Raw genomic sequence first — 26,389 nt, 5'->3', positions numbered from 1 at the left:
GATTTCTGTTCCATGGGAGGCAGTCCAAACAGATGGTATAGCACATCTGGATACTGGTCCAACATCCATGGATGATGTACTAGAACAGGCCATAGGAAAGGGAATCAAGTCTGTTGGGGGCAAAAGGAAGCAATGAGGATAACATTGGCTTTTACTTTTACTTTTTTTTTACTGTCTTGGTTTTTAATTTCTCCAAATCTTTTGGATTTCTAATACCATGATGGGAATGACCCCCATTCCTAAGTCAAAGTATGATTAAAGTTCATGAAATTAGTATTGTTTCAATCTTTGATTTCAGCTAGAAGTGCTCTTCACAGCACCCACACTGTGCCCAGTAATGACTCATTCTGCAGTTCATACAGAGTTGCATATATTGGTAACATATATGAATACGATATGATTGGGACCACATGGGTGGGGCAACAGGAATAAAGAAGGAGAAGCCATTCTAGACTTTTGTCTGGCAAATGGCCTCATAGTAGCCAACACATGGTTCAGAAAGAGAGACAGTCACAAGATAACATACAAGAGTAGTCAACATGCAATTCAGGTAGACTTCCTCCTAGTAAGGAAAAGGCACTGGGGTAGCATCCATGATTGCTCTAAGGTCAACAGAGACCAGGCTGAAAACCTGGAAGTTGACTGGAGAGAAAGTACAACAGTTCTAGGAATTACTCAGGGCTCTAGCACCCCAAGAAGAGGAGGAAATAGGTGGAGTTGAAGAAGAATGGCAGCACCTAAATACAGCATGTGTTAGGACTACAGGAAAGATATGTGGCCGAGCCAGGTATGGAAATAACGTACATAAGGACAGCTGGTGGTGGAATGCAGAAGTCCAGGAAATCATCAAAATAAAGAAGGAAGAAGTGGAAGACAGAAAAGACTGACCAGGCTAGGAAGGACTACTGGTTGGCTAACAAAGAATCTAAGAAAGAAGTTGCAATAGCAAAGAATAGGGCATCAGAGGCACTTTACCAACGTCTGGAAAGTGACTCAGTAAGGGGCACAAAGAAACTATACCAGGTTGCAAGGCAAAGACAGAAAGATAAAGAAGATAGTGAGGCACCCTTCATAAGGGATGCCAGCAACAGCCTGCTCACCAGCCCAGAGGGCATCAAAGGCAGAGGGAAAGAGTATTTCCAGCAGCTTCTGAATGAAGAAAACCCCACAGAAGCTGTACTGCCCCAGAAACAGCCTACAATGAGAGAAGAAGAGGAGCCCACCCTAGAAGAAGTAAGAACAGCACTAAGGAAGATGAAGTCAGGGAAAGCAGCAGGCTCAGATGAGGTTACAGCAGATAAGATAAAAATGCTGGGTGAGATAGGGGAGAAATGGTTTTCTCGCATCTATCTTTTGAACTGTTGGTAACGGGTGATCCCACGTGATATAGACTTCATCATTTTCTATGATGCTTGTGGCTCATGTTTCCCGTGTTTTTCAGTTACTTCAATATCATGTTTGCACAATCCCCAGTGCAACAGTTTTACCACATTATTACGACTTTCAGTATACAGTCTGTTTTACAAAACCTACATTTGTCTGTTTCTCACACATGTTCAATGGACTCTGTGAGCCAGCATGTATGTAGTCCACTATCTTGGGCCACCAATAATAACCTTTCATCTTTTGGTTTGAATTTGCCGCTCCTTAACCATTCCTGCATTCAGTTCTAATCAACATAAGGTTGTTCCAGGAGTTTTCTATACCTGCAACTATAGTTATACATTTTCAACATTTCTTGCCTTCTCATCCGATCCTTCACATTATATCTTTCTTTTGTTTTTTGACACATTCAGTTGCTGCATGATTTTTATCTGTTTTTGACTTGACTTCCATTCCTGCTTGACGGTGATATGCGTCTGCCAGACTAAGAAGGGAACTCATCTTAGATTTATTCTCCTCGGGTTTCAAAACTTTCATTATATTTGGGTCTTGTGAGGTCAGCAGGTGTATATGCAATCCCATGACTGCAGATCTATACATGTAATCAGTTTTGAGGAGGCTCATACCTCCTTCAGTACGGGAAACATATAATCTTGTTATGCACTGATTTTTACAAATTATTAGATGAGCATGAAACATCCTTCTTGTTTTCCTGTCTAATCTGTCCAACACCTTTTGGGGGCAGTCAGTCACTCCAAAACTGTAAGTTAGGACAGGAAGAGCAAATTGGTTTATAGCTTGAACTTTGTTCCTAGATGTCAGTGCTGTTTTCAGGATTAATTTAAGTCTTCTAAAATATTCCTTACTAAGTTTTATTCACATTTGTTCATATTTTATTGCTGATCCTTCATCAGTTCCCAAATATGTATACACCCCTTTTGCTCAAGTTGTTTTATATCACATTATTGTCCCAAACTGATGTTTTCTTGGTGCTGCAGCTTTCCTACTTAAATGTGGCTTTTGCACATTTATCAAGACCAAATGACATTCTTATATCATCTGTAAAAGTTTTGCCCACTTGCAGTTGTGCTTTCATTTCCCTCATCTGATGAACTATACAGTTTTAAATCATTGACAAAGAAAAGATGAGAAGTCTTTACACTTTCTTGCTTTCTGGGAGCCAGCTTAACGGGTTAAGGGTAAGACAAAAGAGCAGCAGTAACAGAGTCACCCTGGAATATCCCTCTTTGGATTTTTACCCCTGGAATAATAACTTGTCCTTTATCATGGCTTAACTGCAAAGTGGCCGGCCACTGTTTCAGGGTTGCTGTGATGTAGTTTATCAGTGTAGGGTGTATCTTACATTTTAGACACTCTTTTATCCATGAATTTGGGATATTGTTAAATGCTTTTTGTAGTCTATCCATGCCATACTTAGAGTCTTCTTCTTTTTACAGTTCTCCACTATGACTTTACTTAACAACAAATGATCCTTTGTTCCGTATGACTTTCTTTTATTGCCCTTTTGTTCTTTTGCCATATTTGAGTTTTCTTCTAAATGACTATAAACTCTGTCAGAATCAATTCCGGCATATAGTTTATACAGTTTACTATGGGAATGTTGGATCAACATCGGTCAAACGTTTATAATGTTGACCTTAAATGTTGAATCTGAAATTCCAAATAGCAACTCACAATGAAACTGAATACATCGAACTCCATGGTGTGATGTATTCAACATAGCAGGAGGTGATGTCACTCACCTCCTGCTATGCAAAGTAACGTACTGTTGAACTCTACATTCAATGGTACGTTAATTTGACTATTTTAGCCCCCCTGCACCACCCATGTGGGGGGGGCTGCATCCCCCACACCCCCTGCACATTAAATATACCAACTCCGAGATCGCACTATAGTGAGGAACTAGGCTAATTCCCTGTTCCTCACTGAACAGTGAAGTCTCAGTACGTCACTTGCTGAAAGGTCCAGTGCATCATGCAACCTGACTAAACATGGTTGGCCACTCTTGATTTGGTTTCCTGCCCCTTGGAAACCGTGATTTCAACAATCAGCCGTTCAACTGACTGCCATTCAGGTAAGTGATAGTAAACCGTTTATATGTCGTCGGAAGGCAAGTTAGTGGTCTATAATTTTTAGTGTACCTTGCAGGTTCACTCTTAAGTAGGAGCATTGTTTTTCCTGTTGTTAGCCAGGCTGGTATCCGTTTGGGGTGAGCATATATATAGTTTTTATTCATGGCTTAATCTTTGTGCAAAGATATTAATACTTATAGCCAGAAGTTAGGTACTGCATATGTCCTGGGGTTTTCCAGTAAGAAGCTTTTCTTAATTTTGTTTCAATCTCTTTGGCCGTTACTTCATCCCATTTCATATCCTGTACATTTGAACTTCTTATTCTTTCTTTTATTTCTTCTATCCAATTAGTACCTTTGTTATGTTCCACAAGATCTTCATAAATACTTCTCCAAAATGTATTTTTTTTTTTTTGGTGGTCTTTCAATTTATTTTACCTTGTTTCACAATTCTCTATAAAACATTTTTGGGTCATCAATAAATTGCTTATTTTGTATTTTTCCTTTATATTTATCTGTGTATTTTTCTGTCTGTGCTGATATTTTTTAGTTTATTATTTGCGATAGTGCATGATAAAACCCTGATCCGTTATAATACTGCACATTGCTTTTATCATGTCTATCTTTTTGAGTATTTTTATTGATCTGTTACCTCTTCTATACTCTTCTAACAGTGACACTTATTGTCTTAATTGCTTTATAGTTTTCTCTATTTGATACTTCCATGATGGCATTCGATTTCTTCCAGTCCTTTCCCTTACTACCCTGTGTTCTTGTGGTATTACTTGATCTGTTATTAATTTGGCTGCACAGTAATGTATCCTGTTTACTTCTGTTATATCGTATGAATCTCTATGGGCCGTCCTAATTACTGTGTTCATTTGTTTTATCAAACTTCTAACTTTTTGTGTTTTATTGACTTTTTGCAGTCAATCTCTTTCATTGATCTTAATTTGGCTAGCCATCTCTATCAAACCAAGTAACTCTTCTCTTAGATCATTTTTTCTAAACTGAGGGCACATTCACTGTTCACCATTTCCTATGGACATTCTATAGAAAGTTCTAGAGCTTCTTCCTGTGCCACGTTCTCTTCAGTTTTACATCCATTGCTCTTTTATATGGGAACTCACTGGCCTACCACTCCATGGCATTGACTGTGTCAGAGTTGCCACAGTTTCCCGTTCTTTCCCTTACTGTATAGCTCCAACTGAACCTTTGTACTGGTTTCCTGTGGAATGCTCCAAAATATCTTCATATGTCAATTGATTAAATGTTTCCTGCTCCACTGGTTTCTCCTTAATTTGGGTGTTCATTGCTCTATCCTGTTGTATTGTTATCTGAGTTAAATTTTCTACACTAAATCCTTCACTTTGTACATAATCCATAACCTCAGTTTTTATTTCTTTAACTTTTCCATAATTTACCCTCTTTTCTACTTTTTTGCTTCGTTTTCTTATTTTTTGTATTGTAAAATTTTTCATAACTGGATGTCTTTGCCTATATTTCTCTTCAAATATCTTTGGTGCTGTTCTTTTTGCATTGATTAGTTTTGCTTTCTCCTTTGCATAAATATTGCACCACATTAAATGTCTTTTTCTTTTCCATGTCCATATTTCTTCTTCACATGTCTCTTGCTCCTCTTATTTCTCCTTACTTTGGGGACTAGTTGTTCCATCATGCTGTGATATGACCTTTGTTATACTTTCTACTCTGAATCCCTCACTTCACAAATATTCCATAACTTCACCTTCTATTATTTTAACATCTACTTGACTAATCTTACGTTCTACATTCCCTCTTTGTGATCTTATTTTTTTATTGTGACATTTTCCATGTCTGGATGCCTTTGCTTATATTTCATTTCAAATATCTTTGGGGCTGCCTTCCATGTGTTGATTAATTTGGCTTTCTCCTTTGCATAAATATTGCACAATATCAGATCTCTCTTTCTTTCCCATATCCATATTTCTTTTTTATACCCTTCAAATGTCTTTAAATTTTGTTCTTTAAATTTTCACACTTCCTCAGTCACTTTTTTTTCCAAACAGCAAAAAGTTTCTTGGTCTATACAGTGCTTTTCACAGATCTGTTGTATTAATGAACACAAAATGTTATTTGAAGCTTCTGACAGTTTTTCTTGTAGAACTATTTTTCTTTCCTCTAATTTCTCTCTTAATCTTTTCATATATCTTTTGTCTGGAAATTCTGGGCTCCTTACATAATAGTAACAATGCATAATTTCTTTTTTATCCTCAACAGTCTAATCTATCATCTGTATGGCTCTTTTTTGGCCTATCAGTTTTTGTGATTTTTGTGGACTGCTACTTCCTTCTATAACGGGTGCATCGTCTCCCTGGGCCTGGCCTAGCCCTACTGCAGGAATATTTCCATTTCTTCAGGATTTTGCATTGTCATTTTACCAGGATTGGGTACTTTTTTATCCTATGACTTGTGCAACCTAATTCTGTCCATGACATATGCAATATAAAATACAGTCTACATATCAGTGTCATCTTGGTGAGATTTTGTGAAAAACAGGGTCCACCTCATGAAGATACTCACCAAGACTTAAGAATGAATTAAATTCCAGCAATACTTCTCTCCTTTTTTTCTGATTTAATCATCTCTCCATTTGGACCACTTGCTTTCTGTATGAACTTGCTCATTAGGGGTAAAGAAGGAAAGGCATACAGAAGTCCTGGAGTCCAATTGTGCACCAGAGCATCCTTTGGTGACTATCCCTTTAGGGAGATTAGGGCAATGTACCTACTCCATTTGTTGTTAAGATAGGAAGCAAATAGGTCACAGCAAGGTGGGCCCCAGTGATTTGAAATTGCTTGTGTTGCTGCAGGGTTGAGGGACCACTAGTGAAGCATCCATATTGTCCTGCTTAATTTGAACACCAGTACACTGGAAGTCCCCCAGATGTGCATTGCTGTCAGAAAGCATTGTGAAGACATTGCCCATTGCCAAACTGTTGTGGCTTCCTAACAAACAGGGTAAGAATGAGTTCCTCATTGCTTGTTGATTACCATACTACAGTCACATTTTCTGTTTGTATAGATATCACACACTTGAGAGTAGGCCCAGAAATGCATACAGTGCTAGGAGAACCATCCTCATCTCCAACATATCGACGTGAAGATTAGCCTCTATTGTTGACCATGTACCTTGGACCATTTTCCCTTCAAAATGCCCTCCCCCCATCCTGGAAGGGATGCTTCTGTGGTCACTGTTGCTTTTGGAAGATCCATCTGGAAATGACAGCCCTTGGTCACAGATTTGTACTTATTCATCAAGAGATGTATTTTTTGCAGATTTGTATAGTCTAAATTTTTGCATGTAGAGGATGGGTGGAATGTGATCATTGGACTGATAAAGTCCATTACTGTACCCTCATGAAAACACTTACTAGAGGAAGCATAAGAATTCCAGATGCCATAAAGCCCAAGAGACATAGGAATGATCTCTCTAGTGGTTTTGTGTGATGTAGAATGTTCAGGGCTGTCAGATGAAAATAATGGACCCTGAGATGGGAAGGGTGACTGTACGAAGTTAGATGTTTAAGTGACAGCATATGGACACTATGGTTTGCACTGGAGTCAATTGACATTTTCGGAAGATTACTGAAATTCCTAAGTTCAGAAGTAACTGGAGTATATGGTCTCATGTCTGAGTAGGAGATGCTCAGTGGGGGCAGTGAGAAACTAATCATCTAAATGTGGAAAGACCTGAATCTCCATGTAGGTCCAGGTGCACAGCTACTACTGTCATGATCGTGATAAACATCCTGGGGACTGAGGTGAGACTGAATGGCAGAGCTCTGAATTGGAAATGATTGGCTCTCAGGTGGAAGTGGAGAAATTTCTTGGATTTCTTTACTATCTTGATGTGATAGTAATCATCCTGCATCAGTAGAGGCAAAATGGACTGAACCACAATCATCTGGAATTTTGTCTTTTTTACAAATTGGTATAAGGGGCTTAGCTCTAAAATGGGTCTTAGGTCCCTAGTCATGTTTTTCACTAAAAAGAATGTGGAATAGACTCCAGATTCTAACTGGTCATGGGGGACTGGTTGGATGACTTTTTTTCTAGCAGTTTTAAAATTTCTATGGCTGCTAAGTCCCAGTGATTGGGTAGAACATTGTGGACTTTCTTCTTCTTCTAGGGGTGGAGTAAAAATGGAATTGAATAGCGTCTAGATATTATTCTTAGCACCCATGAATCTGATGTTACCTTTTGACTGGCTTAAAGGTGTAAGGAGAGATGCACTTTCAACTGCTTCCAGAGTGCAGCAGTCAGGCAATCATTCAGGGGTGCTGAAAGACATTCTCTGAAAAGAGACTTTGACAGCCATGCTTTTGGGGCCCTCATCTGCCTGTTAGGTGTTTTCCATTAAAATTGCCTCCCCATCTGCCACAAGGTCTACCACGTTGGCAGTCATGGAAAGAACTCTGTGATTTGCAGAACCACATCTTTTTCCCCAATCTCTGGTTCTTAGACAATGCTCTTTGACAGGTAGAGAAGTGTACTCCCACTGCGGAAAGAGCCATGCCATCCTGTTGACTTCGTGTAAGTGCATGCTTGACTTTATGTCCAAATAAGGTGAAAAAAATGATAGGGAGCATGAATGAAGGAGGACTTGAAGAAGTCTATAAATTCACGTACATCACATCCAGCATTTCAGTGCATGGTGATACCGGTGCCTGTTGTTCTGGCTGTGCCATCAGCTGTTTGATAGTAGATGCATGGCCAGGTTAGAAGATGACTGTGGGGTGGAAAGCTGGGAGCCCACTGTCCTCTGAACATCCGCTGGCAATACACCTGAGAGTGACTTGGAAATCCCCTTTGTCAAGTCTCTCTGGAATCTTGTTAGATTAAAAAGATAGTTCAGTGATCTAAGGGTAAAAGTCACTGATGCGTAAGTCTGCTTTCTACATCTGTCCATCATCCCAGACTCTCTAATGGTGGGTTGAACAAAAGACCTTTCTTCCAATAGCACTTTCTTGGTGGCTGTTGCCACCACCATACCATCGACAGGTGTAGATTTACTCAAGTGCTTCCTATCAGTTGGAATAGATAAAATGCAATCTGCTTTCCTTGTTATGGGCTCCACATCATCAGGGTCCTTCCACACACCTTGAGCCATTAGGTCAATAAGAGGATCAAGAGGTGATACCACCCAGGATGAAGTTGGCCCACAACCAAAGGCTTCGAAGAATACTGACTCATCTGGAGGGGGGTCTTGGGATGTCTATCTCCTTCTCTGCTTCATTAATTCTAGAATGTCTCCAAAGGAAACATCTTCAGAGAGGGAGTGAGGGGATCCCCTCCCCTTCATCTAAGTCAGTATCTTCCATGAAAGACTCGGGTGATGAGTCTTGATGTTTCCACTTACCTGTTCATTTTCAAGGAACACTTTATGGGGGCTCAGTAGAAGAAATAAATAACTAAAACTACGAAAAGAAAACACAATTTTACTGGTGCCTTCAAATATTAATTACTTTCAATTAACCTTAAAGTGCAAGCGCATAAACATATACAAAATTCTTTCAACTCCAAATTTAATTCACGTACAAGGTACTAGACATGTGCATAAAAACTTCCATACAGGATATATAAACCTATCCCATCATATAATTTCATGCTTTTAAACATTAAGATTTAATTCTAAATGCATGCCCTTGGGATGCAGAGTGTCATAATTAATAATAAGTCTAGCCTCCAAACATAATACATTGGTTATAAAATCATCCCCTTGTACATAATTGGGTTTAGCTAGAACACTGTAAAACAGGCTCACCTCAGATCTCCCATGTGCTTCATGAAAATGGTGAGCTACAGGGCTATCAATCCTCTCATGCCTAATGGCCCCCAAATGTTCCATGATACTTTTTTAACTGTTCTTTTTGTTTGTCCTATGTACCATCTGGTGGGGGTACAACTGCATCCAATTGCATAAACCCCCCCACAAGTGCCACAATTGAAATTGTTAAAAGTACTATAAGTCCTATTGCTGATTTTTGTCCTATTTAAATTATTAACTCTATTGCATATTTTGCATTTTCCATATAGGTAACATCCTGTAGGGGAACCATTACTACTTGGTTTGTTTTAATTTAACAACTCTCTTAAATTCAAAAATCTGCTATGTAAAAAAAATAACTTTTTCTGTAAACAAGCCACTACTATTAGCTTCCCCATCCACAACAGTAGGCCAACATTTTCTTACTAACCCTTTTAAAATCTCCATAAATGGGGAAAATGTATTTACAAAAAAAAAGTTATTTTCCCTTCTCCTTTTTCCCTGCCAAATGATGTTCTATAAATCTTCATATCATGAACTTGTAAATTTGATGCATGGTGAGATGCTTTGACCTTAGACTAAGCTTCATGCAAGACATCTGGGCTATAACCTTTATTTAACAATTTAGTTCTCACCTTCAAAAATTCATCATCTACCCCTGCTTTATCAGATGTGTTATGAAAAATTCTCTTGAATTCTCCATATGGTAACGAATCCAACAAGTGTTTAGGATGCATACTTGATGCCAAGAGAAAATTGTTGACTGCAGTTTCCTGGTAATACGGCTTATAATTAATTTTCTTATCTTTGCCAACAAATAGCTCCAAATCCAAAAATTGCATGCTTACCCTGTCTGTTTTATGAGTAAAACTAAGATCACATGAATTTCTCTCTAATCCCCTCATGAACTTGTTGAATTCTTCCACTTTGCCCCTACAAACTAATATTAAATCATCAATATATCGCTTGTATATGGCTACTTTTTTAGTGAAGTAGCTAGTATTGTAGACAAACAGATTCTTGAAGTGACCCATAAAATTATGGCATAGGAAGGGGCATATGGTGCCCCCATAGCTGTAACATTCTTTTGTATAAAAAAAATCTTTCTCAAACTTAAAATAATTTTGAGTCAGGGAAAATTCTAATAACTGCAACGTATAATTTGTTCTAGGATCTTCCCCTAACATCAAATGTACTGCTTTTAAACCCTGAGTATTGCTAATGCTAGTGTAGAGTGCTGTCACATCCACACTGGCCCAATAAAATTCATCATTCCATTCCCTTTATGATATCATAAAAATCTCTACCATTCCTGATATGGGATTCTATTTTCACCACATGTTTTTTTAACTGTTCATCCAAAAAAAAATCCCTACATTTTGAAGATATGCCCCCACTCCCAAAATAATCGGCCTTCCAGGGGTTTTTTCCAAATGTTTGTGTATTTTGGGAATAGTAAAAAATCTAGCAATCCTCGGGTTTTTGATGTATAACCTTTTAACATCAGCATAGGAGAAATATTCCAGCCTTTCACCTCTCTCCAACAGTTCTAGAAGGGATGTATTAAACTCCGACACTGGGTCATCACACAATTTTTGATAAATCTTCTCCTCACTCAACAAATCTTGGGCCATTTTATTATACCCAATTCTAGATAAGATGACGCAATTGCCACCCTTATCCTCTTGAGCAAAAACATAATCCTTATTGATTGAATGCAGTTTTTGTAAAGCCTGCCATTTATTCCTAGTAACATTATATTCCTTTAATTTTTCATAAACATATGATATTCCTTCCTAATCTGCCTACACAAAACTGTTTCAAAGGTATTGATGGTGATTGAAGTTCTGGGGGGAAGAAAGGAACTCACATGAGGAACCTGAGGCACCTCTAATTTACCACAGCCCATCACAAAATGCTCACCCTCACCATCACCACAAACATGATTAACAAAATTCTGATCCCCTTCATAATACAGACTGCCAAAAACAGAAGAATCATAATCATACAAAGACATTTAAAACAATGAATCCTCACTGTCAATTTCATTTTCAATGCATGCTTCATTTGCTTGCAATGCTTTGTTATAAAAAAATACCTTGCAATGCATTTTTTTACAAAAATTACTTCTAAAAGCAGGTCAGCTAAACCCGGAAAACATCATTACAAACTTCATCCCATTACTTAATAAATTTTTAATGTCATTGGTCAAATTCAAATTCGATAAATTAATGATCTTGAACCATTCATGTTCTCCAAACCTCTGAAAGCAACACTGAGTTGAACCTAGATGTTCTATGGATTCAAAACACTCTCGCAAATTCAGCTTCTTCTCTTTCTGCTGTTGTTGCCGCCAATACTGTTGTTTCGGCATTTTTGTCCTCGTTCCCTGTTTTGCTGTGGACTCAACCATTCCTGCATGGATTCCATTGTCTCCACGTGTAAATTTTCAAAGGAGACACTTCTCTTACTGCTGGAAGCTGTTTCCGTAGAGGAGACCGATCAATCTTGTGAAATTCGAGACCTAACTGCCGATTTAACTTTATTGGTTCTTCCATGCCTGGGTTTGTGTTGCCATAGAAACACAAGATTGTTCTGATAATCCTTTGTATCTCGTTCTAGTTTTCTCTTTTTACATTGCATAATCTCCGATTCAATTTTAACCAATTTAGCCTTAATGTCCTTCATTCTAGTGATAAACAAATCCTCTGGAATTGCTGCATTCAAAGTCTCTTGCAAATGCAAAATATCTGCCCACACCTTCTCACTTGCTCTCAGGTTATGCTTAACTAGAGGAGGCACCAGTAAAATCGTGGCAGTCAGCACTGGCTTTGTGTATTTTCGTTTTTTAGTTTTATTTATTTATTTCTTATTTTGGTTGGTTATTTATGCATTGCGATGGCTGAGTAGAAGTGTTAGAATCAGATGGCAAACTGATGAAACAGACTTCCTCAGAAACTCTTATTGCTGTCTGTCCCTGTATGACTGGATGAAGTGGAGAAGGATCAGACTACAGACAGGGTTTGGGCAGAACTGAAGTAGTAGTAGCTACCTTATCTTTGGAGGTAGCTAAAACCCTTTCATATGTTTCAAAAGCCAGGGCTGCTAACGGCACTAATGATTTCCTCCACTTCATAGAGGAAATCGAAATCTCATCACCGATAAGGTGAAGAGATTGCTCTAAGAATCTTGGAGGTGACTCACTCTCCCAGAGCTCATCTCCAAAGCTTCAGCTCTGAGTCTAATCCCAAACCAATGGAATCCAAGTTGAGAGAAATTGGGATATAGTTGTCATGAAAGGTGCAATGAGTTCCAGCACTGACAAAAGAGCTATGGTTTAAAATTGGTTACAATTAAATCAACGCCAAAGGTTATATTGATGCAGACTCTTGTATGGGGGCATAAGATGGTCAACACTTAGCATCTTCCCAATGCACAGTGTCAGGATAACCCCAAGCTGTATATGCATCCTCAAAAATGTCCTCATCATACTGCCAATGTCCATCTCTGTAAGGCTTCTAGATGATCGAGAGGATGATACCACTGAAAGTGGTCTAGAATATCTTTTTTCCTGAAATATGGCTGAATGAAGAATGGAATACAGTGGGTCTGGTGAAAAAGTTGTTCTTGATGATGGAGATCTAGGCCGAGGGGAAGTCGCTTCCAATCACCTCCGAATTTTTTAGTCAGGACCAACAGATGTTATCTGTTCCAAGGATATCTTTATTGAAGAGTTTGAAGAAGATTCACTCCTTTCCTCTTCTCTTTCCTTGTCCTGAGCTTTCTTTGCTAGTACAAGAAGAAGAAAGTCAATGTGTAGCTCCTGTCTGAGTGGGAAGGAGCCCCTTTAGAACTAATTTGTCCCATCATATCTGGAGGGATATAGCAATGAAGATCACATGATACTGGCATTCTGTGTTTAGTTGAGTGGCACCTAGACAATAGATGCCCTTACAGTGTGAATCCTGGAGCGGTACCTTGTGTGCACTTTTTGTAACCTGAAGCTTCAGAAATTCTAATAGCACTAAAGAAAAACTGGCAAACAAGAAAAAACTCTAAATACTAATAAGTAATAAGGAATTAGAAAAAAATATATATACAAATTAAGGATAGAGTTTTCTATAAGGCCTAAATACTAGTAGAACAACTCTATCTATAAAGGATATTACTACTACTAAAAGAAGATTTTATAGAAAAATCATGAGAGATAAAGGAAAAAACTCTCATGGTAGGATAAGAGTGTAACTGACAAGAAATTTGGTAATATTGCTGAGAGATCTTCATATGTCTGAAACGTTTGAGTGGCAAACGAGATCTGAATATTTGAGGTGCAACCTAGGTAATTATAGGTAAGGAAGGATTCAACACTCAGGAACTGATAAGCTTGAGATTGACAAAGAGGTTGGATCAGGTTGTAGCCGACAACCCACATGTTTGAATAGATGAAAATAGAAACCATTTTATATATATATATATATATATATATATATATATATATATATATATATATATATTCACTTTATGACCTTGAAATGCTGAAATATCGAATTTCAGTATCTCTAGACTATAAAACCGAATCCACAAAACAGCGACAAACAAAAACCGCAAAACCACATAACCGAAAACACCGCACACACTACACTAAACATACAACACAACACCCACATCACAACATAAACAAAAAAACAACACACATACACAACTCACACACCCCCCCTACTTATATATACTAACTCCGAGATCACACAAACACAACACAAAAGCTCACTCACACACGCAATTCTCCAATCCCTCACACACACTCTAACTTCCACTCAAAACCCTTACAAAACACTCACTTGCCTGACATAACACCTACATCCAAACACGGCACCACGCACCAACAAAACACAAACCCGGACATTACATAGGGCAACTTCATAACCGCGAATTCGACATATTTTTGACATACGTCAAATTCGCGATTATGAACGTTCGCTATTTTTAACATTCGACTTTATAGCTTTGAGATACTGAAATTTGACATTTCAGTATTTCAATGTTATAAAGTGAACCCATATACACACACACACACACACACACATACATACATATATATATATATATATATATATATATATATATATATATATATATATATATATATATATATATAGATTTACTACCAAAATACCAATGTTTAAAAAAAGTACTTTACATTGAAAGGAACTTCAAATGCCTGCATATTAAGTAGGTATAAATGTTGAATCTGCTGATTGAATTCAGCAGATTCGACATTTATGTTGAATATCGAATGTGATGTCAGTGTAGGTGCAAATCTAAGTTAAACTCCTACACTAGCACTCACATTTTAGCAAGGGGGTCAAGCTCACGGTGCCCCCCATACCCCCTGCAAACTATATATTCCAACTCCAAGATCACAAAACAGTGAGGAAAGGTATACATTTCCCAATCAGCACTGCACCATGACCTCTACGCATAACATCAAGTACATATCAATGAATGCACAACTGCATTTGTTGATATTTACTCTCTCTCTCATAACATTCAGCAACACGGAAATTAGCCAATCGCCATTCAGATTTTGATAGTAAACCTATATGCATGTGTGTATATATATATATATATATATATATATATATATATATATATATATATATATATATATATATATATATATATATGTATACATATATATGTATGTATGGTTTACATTCAAAACTTGGAAACTGCATTGGTCAACCTGCATGTGGTCAAATATGAGTTTTCAAGTCGGCAGAATGTTGAACCAAAATGCATCGACTACACTACAGAGAACGGGTAGTGTAGTTTGAGTAGTTGCATTCAACATAATGCAGGGAGATCACTGTTCAGTGAGGAAGGGGGAATTAGCCCATTTCCTCACTGTAGTGTGATGTTGGAGTTGGTATATTTAATGTGCAGGGGGTGTGGGGGCACATTCCCTCACATGGGGGCTGCAGCCCCCGCAAAATAGTAGAATTAACAAACCATTGCCTGTAGAGTGTAACAGTAAGTTAATGAGCATAGCAGGAGGTCCCTTCAGCTATGTCGAATACACAGAACTACGGATGTCGATGTATTAATTTTCAGCTTGGTTGCTGTTTCAAAATTCCCAGTTCAGCATTTCAGGTCAACATTCTAAACAGTCGAGTGAAGTGGATTTAGAATTTCAGTGGTAAACCTATATATGTAGCAAACCTATATATATATATATATATATATACATATATATATATATATATATATATATATATATATATATATATGTGTGTGTGTGTGTGTGTGTGCGTGTGTGTGTGTGTGTGTCATATATTAACTGTGCATGTTGTCTATTGAATAAGATTTTATGATGTTTCAGTATATGTATATACATAAATATTGTTTGTATGATTGGACTTTGTCATGTGTGAGTTCCTAAAATATTTGTAAGGTAACTTTTTATCATTTCCTTTGAGAACATTCATCAAATTAAGCATTATAAGATCTGAAATTGTTGATCTCAAATGTACAGAAAATCTGTAATTCAAATAAAGTATAACAAATTATGAACCTTGTTCTTATACCATTATTTTTTTTTACAGCAGTCTTTTCTCTCCTGTATCTCTTATCATGGATGCCTGTGCCCTCACGTACCAGCTACTTAAATATGCCACTTCCAATACTACTCTTCTTCAGAGGGTGGTGAATACTCTGACATACTTCAACCTCATACATCCACCCAGATTCACACTAATAGTTAAACTGCTCCAACGACTGCAGATACAGCTCTTTGAATTACAAGAGGCACCCATATATGAGCATGCATACTCCCACAATACAACCAAATAGTGTAGCAAGGAGAGAAAAGACGAATAAGGCAGACCATGCATAATGCCTTTCTAATCTATCCAACACCTTTTGGGGCCAGTCAACCATTCCAAAACTGTAAGTTAGGACAAGAAGAGCAAATTGGTTTATAGCTTGAACTTAGTTCCTAGATATCAATGCTGTTTTCCGGATTTATTTATGTCTTCTAAAATATTCCTTACTAAGTTGTCACTTATATGGGTCCTCTACATCTTATCTGCATATTTCATGAAAATGATCCTAATTGGTAGTTATTTGGAGCAACACTTCTCTTTTGTGTTTCTTGTAGAAAGTATATAAAGTCAGTGATATTTAAACCTAGTTTGTATGTAACTAGTAGCCAGAATTTAATTCCTCTGACAAAAAAAAATCTTTCTGGCAGTTAGCAGAAAAAAGTAGATCAGCACAAACAACTTACGTAACTTGTTATTTTCTCAGTTTCCCCCTAATTTTCTAATTAGACAACAGGCTGAACTATGTAATGTCATCTCATGTAAAAGCAATACGATGTACTTCTATACAACAGAATTCTTTAAATTCTACTTGCAGATGTTTAATATGGAATACAAAGAGCAAGGATTCGTAACATTTTATTGAGAATCTCCCCACCAGAAGTACAAGACAACAGTTCCCTCCTTTATTAAACATAACAACTCCAGGGATGCGCTAACACTTGTGAAAAAAAAGTATTTCAATTAATTTCAGTTTCACGTTGATGAAACAACAACCAAAATTCTCAGATAGTTAAACGTTTGGCAAATATTCCACATACAGAATGCAAATGTTAGCAAAGATTGACTTTTTATATTCCAGCTGGTATTATGCTGATCTATAAACCCTTCCGAACATAGATCTAAAATCATATGCAGTCTAACTTTGCCTTGAATGAAACATTTACCTTAAAATTAGAATGGAGCATTTACTTGCAATTATGATTCTGCAGTAGGCATGCATTTTGCTGCCATCTTTCTTGGCTACTTATGTAGTAGTTTTTCATGTACAGATAAAAGGTCTTTGCCAATCAGACCTTAATGAAAAGCTGCAAATAGCCTTAGAAGTATAGTGGCAAATAATTGAGGCCATTCATCAAGGGATGATAATGGAGAACACTGGACTGAGGGTATGTCACATCTATGAATATTTATTTATTTATTTAACATTGATTTACTGGGAAAGTCCGACTAGGAGCAAGCCAATTTTCAGCAGAGGCCCAGGGAGAAATACCCCAGATGCATGTCTTTGTAATGTGGGAGGAAAGCACAGTACCCGGAGGAAACCCACATGAATGCAGGGAGGACATGCAGACTCCGCACAGAAGGAACCCCAGCTGAGGATCAAACAGGTGACAACACAAACTGCTGCACCACTGTATTGTAACTCAATATTAACATTCAAGATTTCTCCATTACAGCCGTAAATGTTACTGTGTTGTACTATAAAGCAAAAGCGTAGCCATTGAAACACTGACCATTTCCTTACAGAAGGGAATTGAGAGCACTGCCAGTTTAGAACTGGTGAGGTGTATATGAGGTGTATAATTTATTAAGGTGTCTTAACATGAAGTATATGAGCTGGATGCTGCTGCAACTGAAAACAACAGGAACTGTCACGTTAATAAATTGATATTATGAGTTTCTGAAGTCATATATGGATGTGGATGTGTACAACAGCCTGATCCTCCAAGTACAGACCAGTAAATGAAATGTGTTTATTATATGAGAAATTAATATACTCAGAATCAATGAAATCACTTGAATAACCTACTTAAATAATAGCAGCTGAAAGGAGAAGTGGCAACTTATAGTAAGTTTGTCAGAAAACAGGTGCAGAACAAGCAACAAATACAGTGTGTCTGGCATCCTGACTGCCTTTAACCTGATAGTTTGAACATTTACTGGCATGCAGTGCTAAATGAGTGACAGGAACAACTCCTGTCTCTTCTGACCTTGGCTAACTAAACACAAGCAATTCACTTAAAAGTTAACAGAACACATCTTGCACCAATGTGCACTGAAAGGCAATAATGGAGAGCACTGGACTAAGAAAGAGTGTCTTTTTGATCGTGTTATAAAATGATATGACACCAGCATGCATGTATACAAATACACTTTTGCCGTAACACTTCAACTGTCATGCAAAGACACTAGTTCAGTCCAGTGTTCTCCATCATTGCCCATCAAAGTAAGCAGTTAAAGGAATTAGTTGTCTGATAAAAAAAATAAGTTCAGCTCCACAGATCCAACAGACCACGCCAGCCAGTAGTGTGTAGTGTTCTTAATGCAAAATTTTATTCTTAAACAATATAAAAAAACCAGCGTTTTCGCCACTCGAAGTACAATGGCTTCTTCAGAGAACAAGTAACAGTTTTTTAAAATTGGCGCCACTTATACAACCTAAATGTACGTGCTTAATGTGTAATACACGTCATTTCCTTCCTACTTAAAATCTTTACAAACAAATAGAATCCTATATGTTACTCATAGAAACTGGACCTCACTAATAGTGTTGTTCAGTTCTTTTTGAATTCAAAAAATATAAAAATATAAATATGTAAAAATATAAATGTATGTTTAAAAACATCAATTTTCCACATCTAGTATTGACTACTTGGACGTCAAACTTGAAAAAATTACAGAGGATGGGTCTGTGATTTCTTCTATACACAGAAAACCAACCTACTGTAATTCACTTCTTCACTTTTCCAGTCAACATCCATACAAACAAAAACGCTCCATAGTCAAAGGACAACTTATCAGAGCAGTAAAGATGTGTAGCACTGAAACCCAATTCAACATTGAATGCCAGCTTCTTCATGACATGTTTAAGAGTCGAGATTATCCTGAATCATTAATTCATGAGTTAACACTAGAGGTTAGAAACAAGAGAGAGAACGGTTTTTACATACCTCTCTTAAACAATAAATTCAAGGAAAGTAGTAATGCTTTAACATTCACTACTGGAACACCACAAGTAGAGTTGAAGCCCCTTCCGACCCACACCAATGATGAGACGCAGAACTATTCCTGTAGTTTCATCACAACATATAATACAGATTCGAAAGAAATTTGTTCTATTCTTTATAAGAATTGGTTCTTTATCTCCAGCAACAAGTTATTACTGGAGAAACTAGGGATGAAACCTACAATTGTATACAGGAAAGGAAAAAATGTAAAGACCTTGTTAGAAAGAAACACAAGTGTTGACTCCTTTTCAAAACAGAAAGGGACGTTCACTTGTGGGCACTGCAACTGGTGTAGTAGTCTCAAGACAGGGAATTCTTTTCAAATCAATGGTAAAAAATATTTTATCAGTCACAAGATAAACTGTGACACTAAGTCCATTGTATATCTTGCTACCTGTGATAGCTGCCCTGCGTACTATGTTGGAAAAACAGACCGTAAGTTTAAGGAGAGGATTTACCAGCATATGTACGCAATTAGGAAACAAAAAAACGACAATGCCCTAGCAAAACACATCAACCAACATATAGGGCATAAATTTTACATCACAGCTATCGATCATATTCCCCACAACACCAGAGGTGGCCCTACATCAATCATCTTGGAAACCAAAGAGTTGGAGTGGCAAATAAAACTAAATGCTTTCAACTCTCCTGGTTTAAATGATAATTGTAATATTTCCTGTATACTTAAATTGAAAAGTTATCTCAGATAACACTTGAACTGAGGTACTTACTGTGTAGTGGACAGTACTATATTAACGGAATTTATTAATTAATATACACATATTATTTATACACATGTATAATGGGTCAACACTGTTCAAGTACATATTTTTCATACATTTTCCATACGTCTACTTAAATTGAAAAGTTATCTTAGATAACAACACTTGAATTGAGGTACTAACTGTGTAGTAGACAGTATCATACTAACGGGATTTTATTAATTTATATACATATATTATTTATATACATGTAGAATGGGTACAAAACTGTTTAAACACATATTTACATATTTTCTCACACCTCTTATATACACTCATACACATTCCTTACATTCAACACATTCTCACACTTGATACATTTTTACTAAATTAGAATACCAACTACAGCAGTAATAGGTAATAGATCTACAGGTAATGACACTATAGAACTAAGGTTCATACTCATGGTTACTTACATATTTAACATCCAACATTTAATTTTCATTTTAATTATATAACATTGATCTAAAATTTATAAATTTATAATTATATAATAACTTGGTACTTTTCAGATATAACATAGGTAGGAATAAACAAAAATGACCATAATATGACCATAATATGGTCGATTCTTAAAAAATATATTTTTGTTTTATTTTATAAAAATACCCTTTTGATTTATTTTATAAAATACAAAGAATGCCAACTGGCACACAAGAAAAGAGTAAATTGAACATCCAAAAGGAAGTTTACTCATGTTAATACAGAAGCACATAACGGTTTCTTGAATACCATATTACACACACTATTGCAGAAACAACTATTTATGTATCCAGTGGGCATACTTCTGTTTTTAAACATACATTTATATTTTTACATATTTATATTTTTATATTTTTTGAATTCAAAAAGAACTGAACAACACTATTAGTGAGGTCCAGTTTCTATGAGTAACATATAGGATTCTACTTGTTTGTAAAGATTTTAAGTAGGAAGGAAATGACGTGTATTACACATATTGCATTTAGGTTGTATAAGTGGCCAATTTTAAAAAACTGTTACTTGTTCTCTGAAGAAGCCATTGTACTTCAGTGGCACGCTGTTTTTTTTATATTGTTTAAGAATAAAATTTTGCGTTAAGAACACTACACACTACTGGCTGGCGTGGTCTGTTGGATCTGTGGAGCTGAACTTGTTTTTGGAGTCTGTTACTCTTGGATCTAGTTTGTGTGATAAAATAAATAAATAAATAAATAAATAATAAAAAATAAATAAAAATGGCAGACAAATGTATGCAAATGTATGAATGTACTACAAGTTAAAACACTTTTGGTTGTGCACTTACTGATACAGTAAACACAGATACCAAGGACATGATGGGTATTGTCTTATTCCATAATCTGAGTTTATTAACTGATATAAACCATTGAGCCCACTGGAACTTTTTCAAGCTTAGCCAGTGGAAGGTAATTGTAATTGACACAAATTTTAGGGAATTTCAAGAAAAAGACAAATAGATATGGAGAATCTGTGTCTAGGACACTGATGCTGCAGACAGCACCATTCCTTTTCTATTCTTCGACTGTATGTGCAACTAACAGCACTAGGTTTAAGTCCAGAGTGAGTCTGTGATAGATTGGGGCTGGGGACGGATGATGACCAAGAGAGGTAGCCTTATGCTAGAACAAAACATAATAGAGGGCAGTAAATTTCTAGAAATTACACAGTGGCATGTTTTTTTTCCCTGCCTGCTTTGTAAGAATCTGTTTCTCAGATCTCTTCCAAAGCTACAACATAGATGGACTATAATTAAGCACAGTATGAAAAAAAGCCAAGTTTTCAAATTGAAAATGGTACTTATGTTAATGCAAGAAGATTGAAAATACCTTCAATGGACACTGAATATCCCAGAATATTATTTCAGATACTTTATGATGGAAAATACATACCATTCTCTGTTTTTGAAGCAGTTGCTCCATTTCTTGCTCTTTGGTTTTTAGATGCTGCTCCAGTTCTTGACTTCGTGACAGAAACTTCTCAGAATCCTGCAACAAGGGGAAGAAGTTGATATGTTAAATATTTTATACTGAGCATCGTAGTACAGCTTTCTCTTCATTGACAAATTATGTACCTCATCCTCTGCTGTTACCTTACTTTTCCAAGGCATCAAAATGAGGTGATATTTTCCAACTTAAAATTCTAGACTGTATTTTCCCAATAATAACTTACTGACTGTATCCCTCAATATACCAGATGTGCTACAGTTGTACGGTAGAACCTGTAGAGTACAACAGAGAGTTATGTGTTAGGCATTGCTTGTTTTATTGACTAACTAACTAGTATACGTTCATGGATAATTATTTGGCTAAAAACCCCAGTGGGGGCTTTTGAAGTTTAGTCTTATTTCCTAAGGTGAAGATCAAACTTTGTACCTTGTGTTTATGAGGTAATCACCTTAATCATCATGTCATCAACCAACTCCTAAGTATCCTGTAGCCTGATTCAAACCCTTAATCAGTTGTGTTCTTTACCTAACCTCACTGCACTTAAAACTTGTGCCACAGAGATAGATAAAACATCTTACAGCACCTACCACCAATGTAGGCAGATGGGGCCTCAGTTTAACATCTCATCTGAAGGATGACACATTCAGGAGTGCAGTAACCCCCTCATGCTGCACTACAGTGTCAGCAATCTCTTCACATTGTGTGGGAGTAGAACCCACAGCTTTCTGTACCGAAAGCAAGCTTGCTAATTGTTGCACTACTAAAACTGCAATCCATACTTCATACTATGTAATGCCATGTGCAAAGCTTGATGGTGGGTTCAAAATACTTTTAAACTAAGCTGCTTTTGTGTGTGTGTGTGTGTGTGTGTGTGTGTGTGTGTGTGTGTGTGTGTGTGTGTGTGTGTGCGCGCGTGCATGCTCGTGTGTGTGTGTGCATCCATGTGTGTGTGTGTATGTGGGAGGGGGCTTAAATATAAATTTTACCTCCAAATTCTTATATGTACAGAGATCTTCATTGTTTAAAGTATATGCCTTCTATCTGCTATGGTGAAAAAATCAGACTGGACAATGTTATAACATATTGATTAAGGTGATATGAAAAGAATTCGGTTTTTGTGCATGTTCTCTGCATAAAATAATATATTTTTCCTGATTATCCTTCTCAAACAAGATTATTACTAGTACTTAATAATACACTAAAAATGGTCATCTAACATAAATATTCAAGATTAATTAAAAAAGCAAGTAAGCAAATGTTTCACCAAACAAAAACAGCTTGTAGCTTTTATTCTACGTAGACTGACTTTGCTTATGCAACACTGCATAAAGCATACTTTTTTGACTGCGTCTGAACAACATTCCCAGAAACAAAATGTAAAGAACCTAGATTTTTTATCTTTACATATAAGCTTTTTGAAAATTTGATAACTAGCTGGTGGCTGTGATCTGTGAATTTCTACTAAAAAAATTAAACTCTTTACAGTAGATGACTAAGAACATAGCTTACAAACACCTTTGAACAGACCTCTCTATGAAATTTTCTCTTCTTACTGCTCTGTCTGTCAAACAAATATTGTATTTATGCATTTTTTTCTATCAATAATACAGATGAGGTAGAAAAAGTAATCATGTGATTATGACTGGACTTGAACCAGTGATGTCCTACTTTTCTGGTAAAGGCTGCATTTACCAAACTAAATGCAGTCTTATGAATGGTGGTATCTGAAATGTGTTCTACGAGCCTGTGTTATCTTTTTAGTGATCTTTGTTTTATATATACAAAATTGACATTGTTTATGATTTGAACTAAGAGAGATCAATATTGAATGGGAAAGCTTTCAGTCTGTAACCTCATGCTGGAAAAAAATACAGCTGGAACATTCATTAGGGCCAAAAAACCTACTTTTTGCCTTCAGACAGAAATACTAAAACTTACTATGATGTTATATTTCACAAATCTAATGTAACCTTATAATTTGCCATTTTAAATGTTTTTCCCCCACATTTTAGTAACACTAACCTCACCTCCTACATCACCTTACTAATGCATGTTATCATTAACCCTGTCCCTACTCCTAACCCTTTTATCTTACCTTAGAAGAATTAGAACTGGGGAGTACTTTACGATAATAGTCTGTTGAAAATCTTACGTACAGGTCACGTGTATTTTCCCTGCTAATTCTTCTCCCCAAAATGGGGTAGAACTTGTCATTTTGTTTTGCACTGACCTCTTACTTGATCTCCTGGAACAAGCCCATGGGATAATGTCTACTTGTAAACATTTCCATAATTTAATTAGTTTCAAGTACAGACTGTTCATTATCAGAAACTATTTGGGAAACTCTTACCATCTGTCCTTTAACCAGGCTATTTTGTTAATGGTAAAGGTGGCTACTATTAAACTGCAAACAAGTATTTAAAAGGTAGGTTTCCTATAAAGTTCACAGTTGAACTAATAACTGGAGTTTCATAGATAGTGGTGAAGTTGTGGGTGGGGGTCCACAGTTCACATATAACAGGCACATGAATGTAAAGGAAAGATTGGAAAGAAGTAATATTGCTAGTGAAGACTGTTCCTTTTGAGTTTAAATTAAATAGAAAGTGCAACTGTAATTCAATCAGAGTTGTTTACATTGCTTTTGTGATAAATACCATTCCTTTTATACTGGAAAAACAGTGACCCCATGGGTTTTCAAAGAAATATTAAAGGCGTGATTAAGTGTGGATCATGTACACAGTGTAAATATATTTTTTGAAGGAAGACATTTGAACACCATTCCTTTTGAGTTTAAATTAAATAGAAAGTGCGACTGTATTTCAAACAGAGTTGTTTACGTTGCTTTTTTTGCTTTTTGTGATGAATGCCATTCATTTTATACTAGAAAAACAGAATGTGCTCTAAAAAGTACATTTATGAGCATTATTATGATTTAAGAAATCACAATGATAATAATGCACTGCACAAGCAAATGCTAAACTGTGCCAGGTAACAAACGGTACATATTCTTTGTTTTGGAACAAGTGTCTTTAAACCTAGGGGTGGTACTTGGGAAAATAAGTTGGAATTTTGTGAACTGGTGGTTGCAAGCACAACCACCCCCCACCCCAGGTTTGACTGATATGTTATCTTTAAGTAGTGTACTCAAAGTAAGGGCAGCTAAGTTATAATGTTTGAATTAATTATCTTTTATCAAAGATAAATATTACTTTAGTTGTTTTATCCCATTCTTCCCTAGTAATAACTATTTATCAATTGTCTTGTAAACATTATTGGTTAAGATACTTTGCTCATGAATTTGTTCTTTTGTGTTTGTAGGTCGTATACTTTTTGATTCTTATTTGAATGCACTTTAGATACCATAAGGTGACAACAGTTTTGTTACTTCTGAAGAAGTCCCATTGTCTGGCAGGACTAAAGCGCTTAACTTGTATTTGCTGTTAAAGTTCGTTTGGCATTTTATCTCTGTATTAGCAGTTGCCCTCATTAACAAAGTTTTTATATAAAGCTCTACAGTGGTAACCTGGACCTTGGTGTTTTTTTTTTGCCTAACATTCATTAAAAAAATGCAGCTGTAATGCAATTGACAAATGGACATCAACATCAGACACTAAATGAATAAAAAAGTTTTTCTACAATTTTTTTTTAAAATCCAAACAATTTGTACTCAACATCACAAAGGGCCAAAGTTAAATAAAAGGATATATTTACATTTTTGGTGCTGCTAATGAAACTGCAAATGTTTTCTGATCAACTTTCATCAGCATAATCGTAAGGGATTTGACATGAATTAGCACATTTAAAACGTGTTGTGCAGTACAGTTCAGAGTGTGTTAAGGCATTAAACCATGCATTAGTTATCTGCTGCGGAACCAAATTTCATTCAGAGACCTCAAGTCATCTACAGTGTGCCTTTGCCAAAGTAATGTTGTCTTATGTAACTGACCAAGTAAGACACACAGCCCATCTTACTATATGAGCTTCTTGTAGCCACATTTCTCCCTTTCCACCCTTGCTGCACCTGTCCTAGTGTGAAACTTTTTATCAGATGCACAATTCACCGTCACCCACTCTATGGAGTAACACTTGCTGATATTCTTCTTAAATCTTCCTTTCCTCATAAGAGTTGCCTCTAATACCATCCTTCACTCCTATAGCATCAATCGGCTGCAGCGATCCTTTACATCCATAGCTGTCTGTTCTCCACTTGTTCATGCAGCGACCCTTTACATCCATAGCTGTCTGTTCTCCAAATGTTCATGCAGCGACCCTTTACATACATCGCTGTCTGTTTTCCACTTGTTCATGCAGCGATCCTTTACATCCATAGCTGTCTGTTCCTCCACCATTCATGCAGCGACCCTCTCCATCATCATAGCTGTCTGTTCTCCACCACTTGTTCATGCAGTGATTTACATCCATAGCTGTGTTGTTCTCCATTTGTTCATGCAGTTATTTTTATCCATCCATGTCTGTCTGTTCTCCACTTGTTCATGCAGCCTTTTCTTTTGCAAGCTGTCTGTTCTCCACTTCCACGTTCATGCAGCTTATCCTTTACATACACGTT

At 36.6% G+C, this 26,389-nt stretch overlaps 1 protein-coding gene across 3 annotated transcripts in view; it reads right to left on the bottom strand.

The window, feature by feature from the left end:
• The window catches only part of CRACR2A (calcium release activated channel regulator 2A), a 1,193,169-nt gene that overhangs the window by 375,414 nt on the left and 791,366 nt on the right, over positions 1-26,389 (bottom strand). For all 3 annotated transcript variants that reach the window (XM_044087573.1, XM_044087571.1, XM_044087572.1), the window contains exon 8: positions 21,766-21,861. In XM_044087573.1, the coding sequence (XP_043943508.1) occupies positions 21,766-21,861 (96 nt within the window). The remainder of the gene's footprint in view (positions 1-21,765; positions 21,862-26,389) is intronic.

This window comes from Protopterus annectens, chromosome 11.part0 (genome assembly GCF_019279795.1).
Source record: "Protopterus annectens isolate FY-2018-M chromosome 11.part0, PAN1.0, whole genome shotgun sequence".
Taxonomy (NCBI): domain Eukaryota; kingdom Metazoa; phylum Chordata; order Ceratodontiformes; family Protopteridae; genus Protopterus; species Protopterus annectens.
Note: the sequence above shows the minus strand (reverse complement) of the source record. Positions and strands in the feature narration are given on the sequence as shown.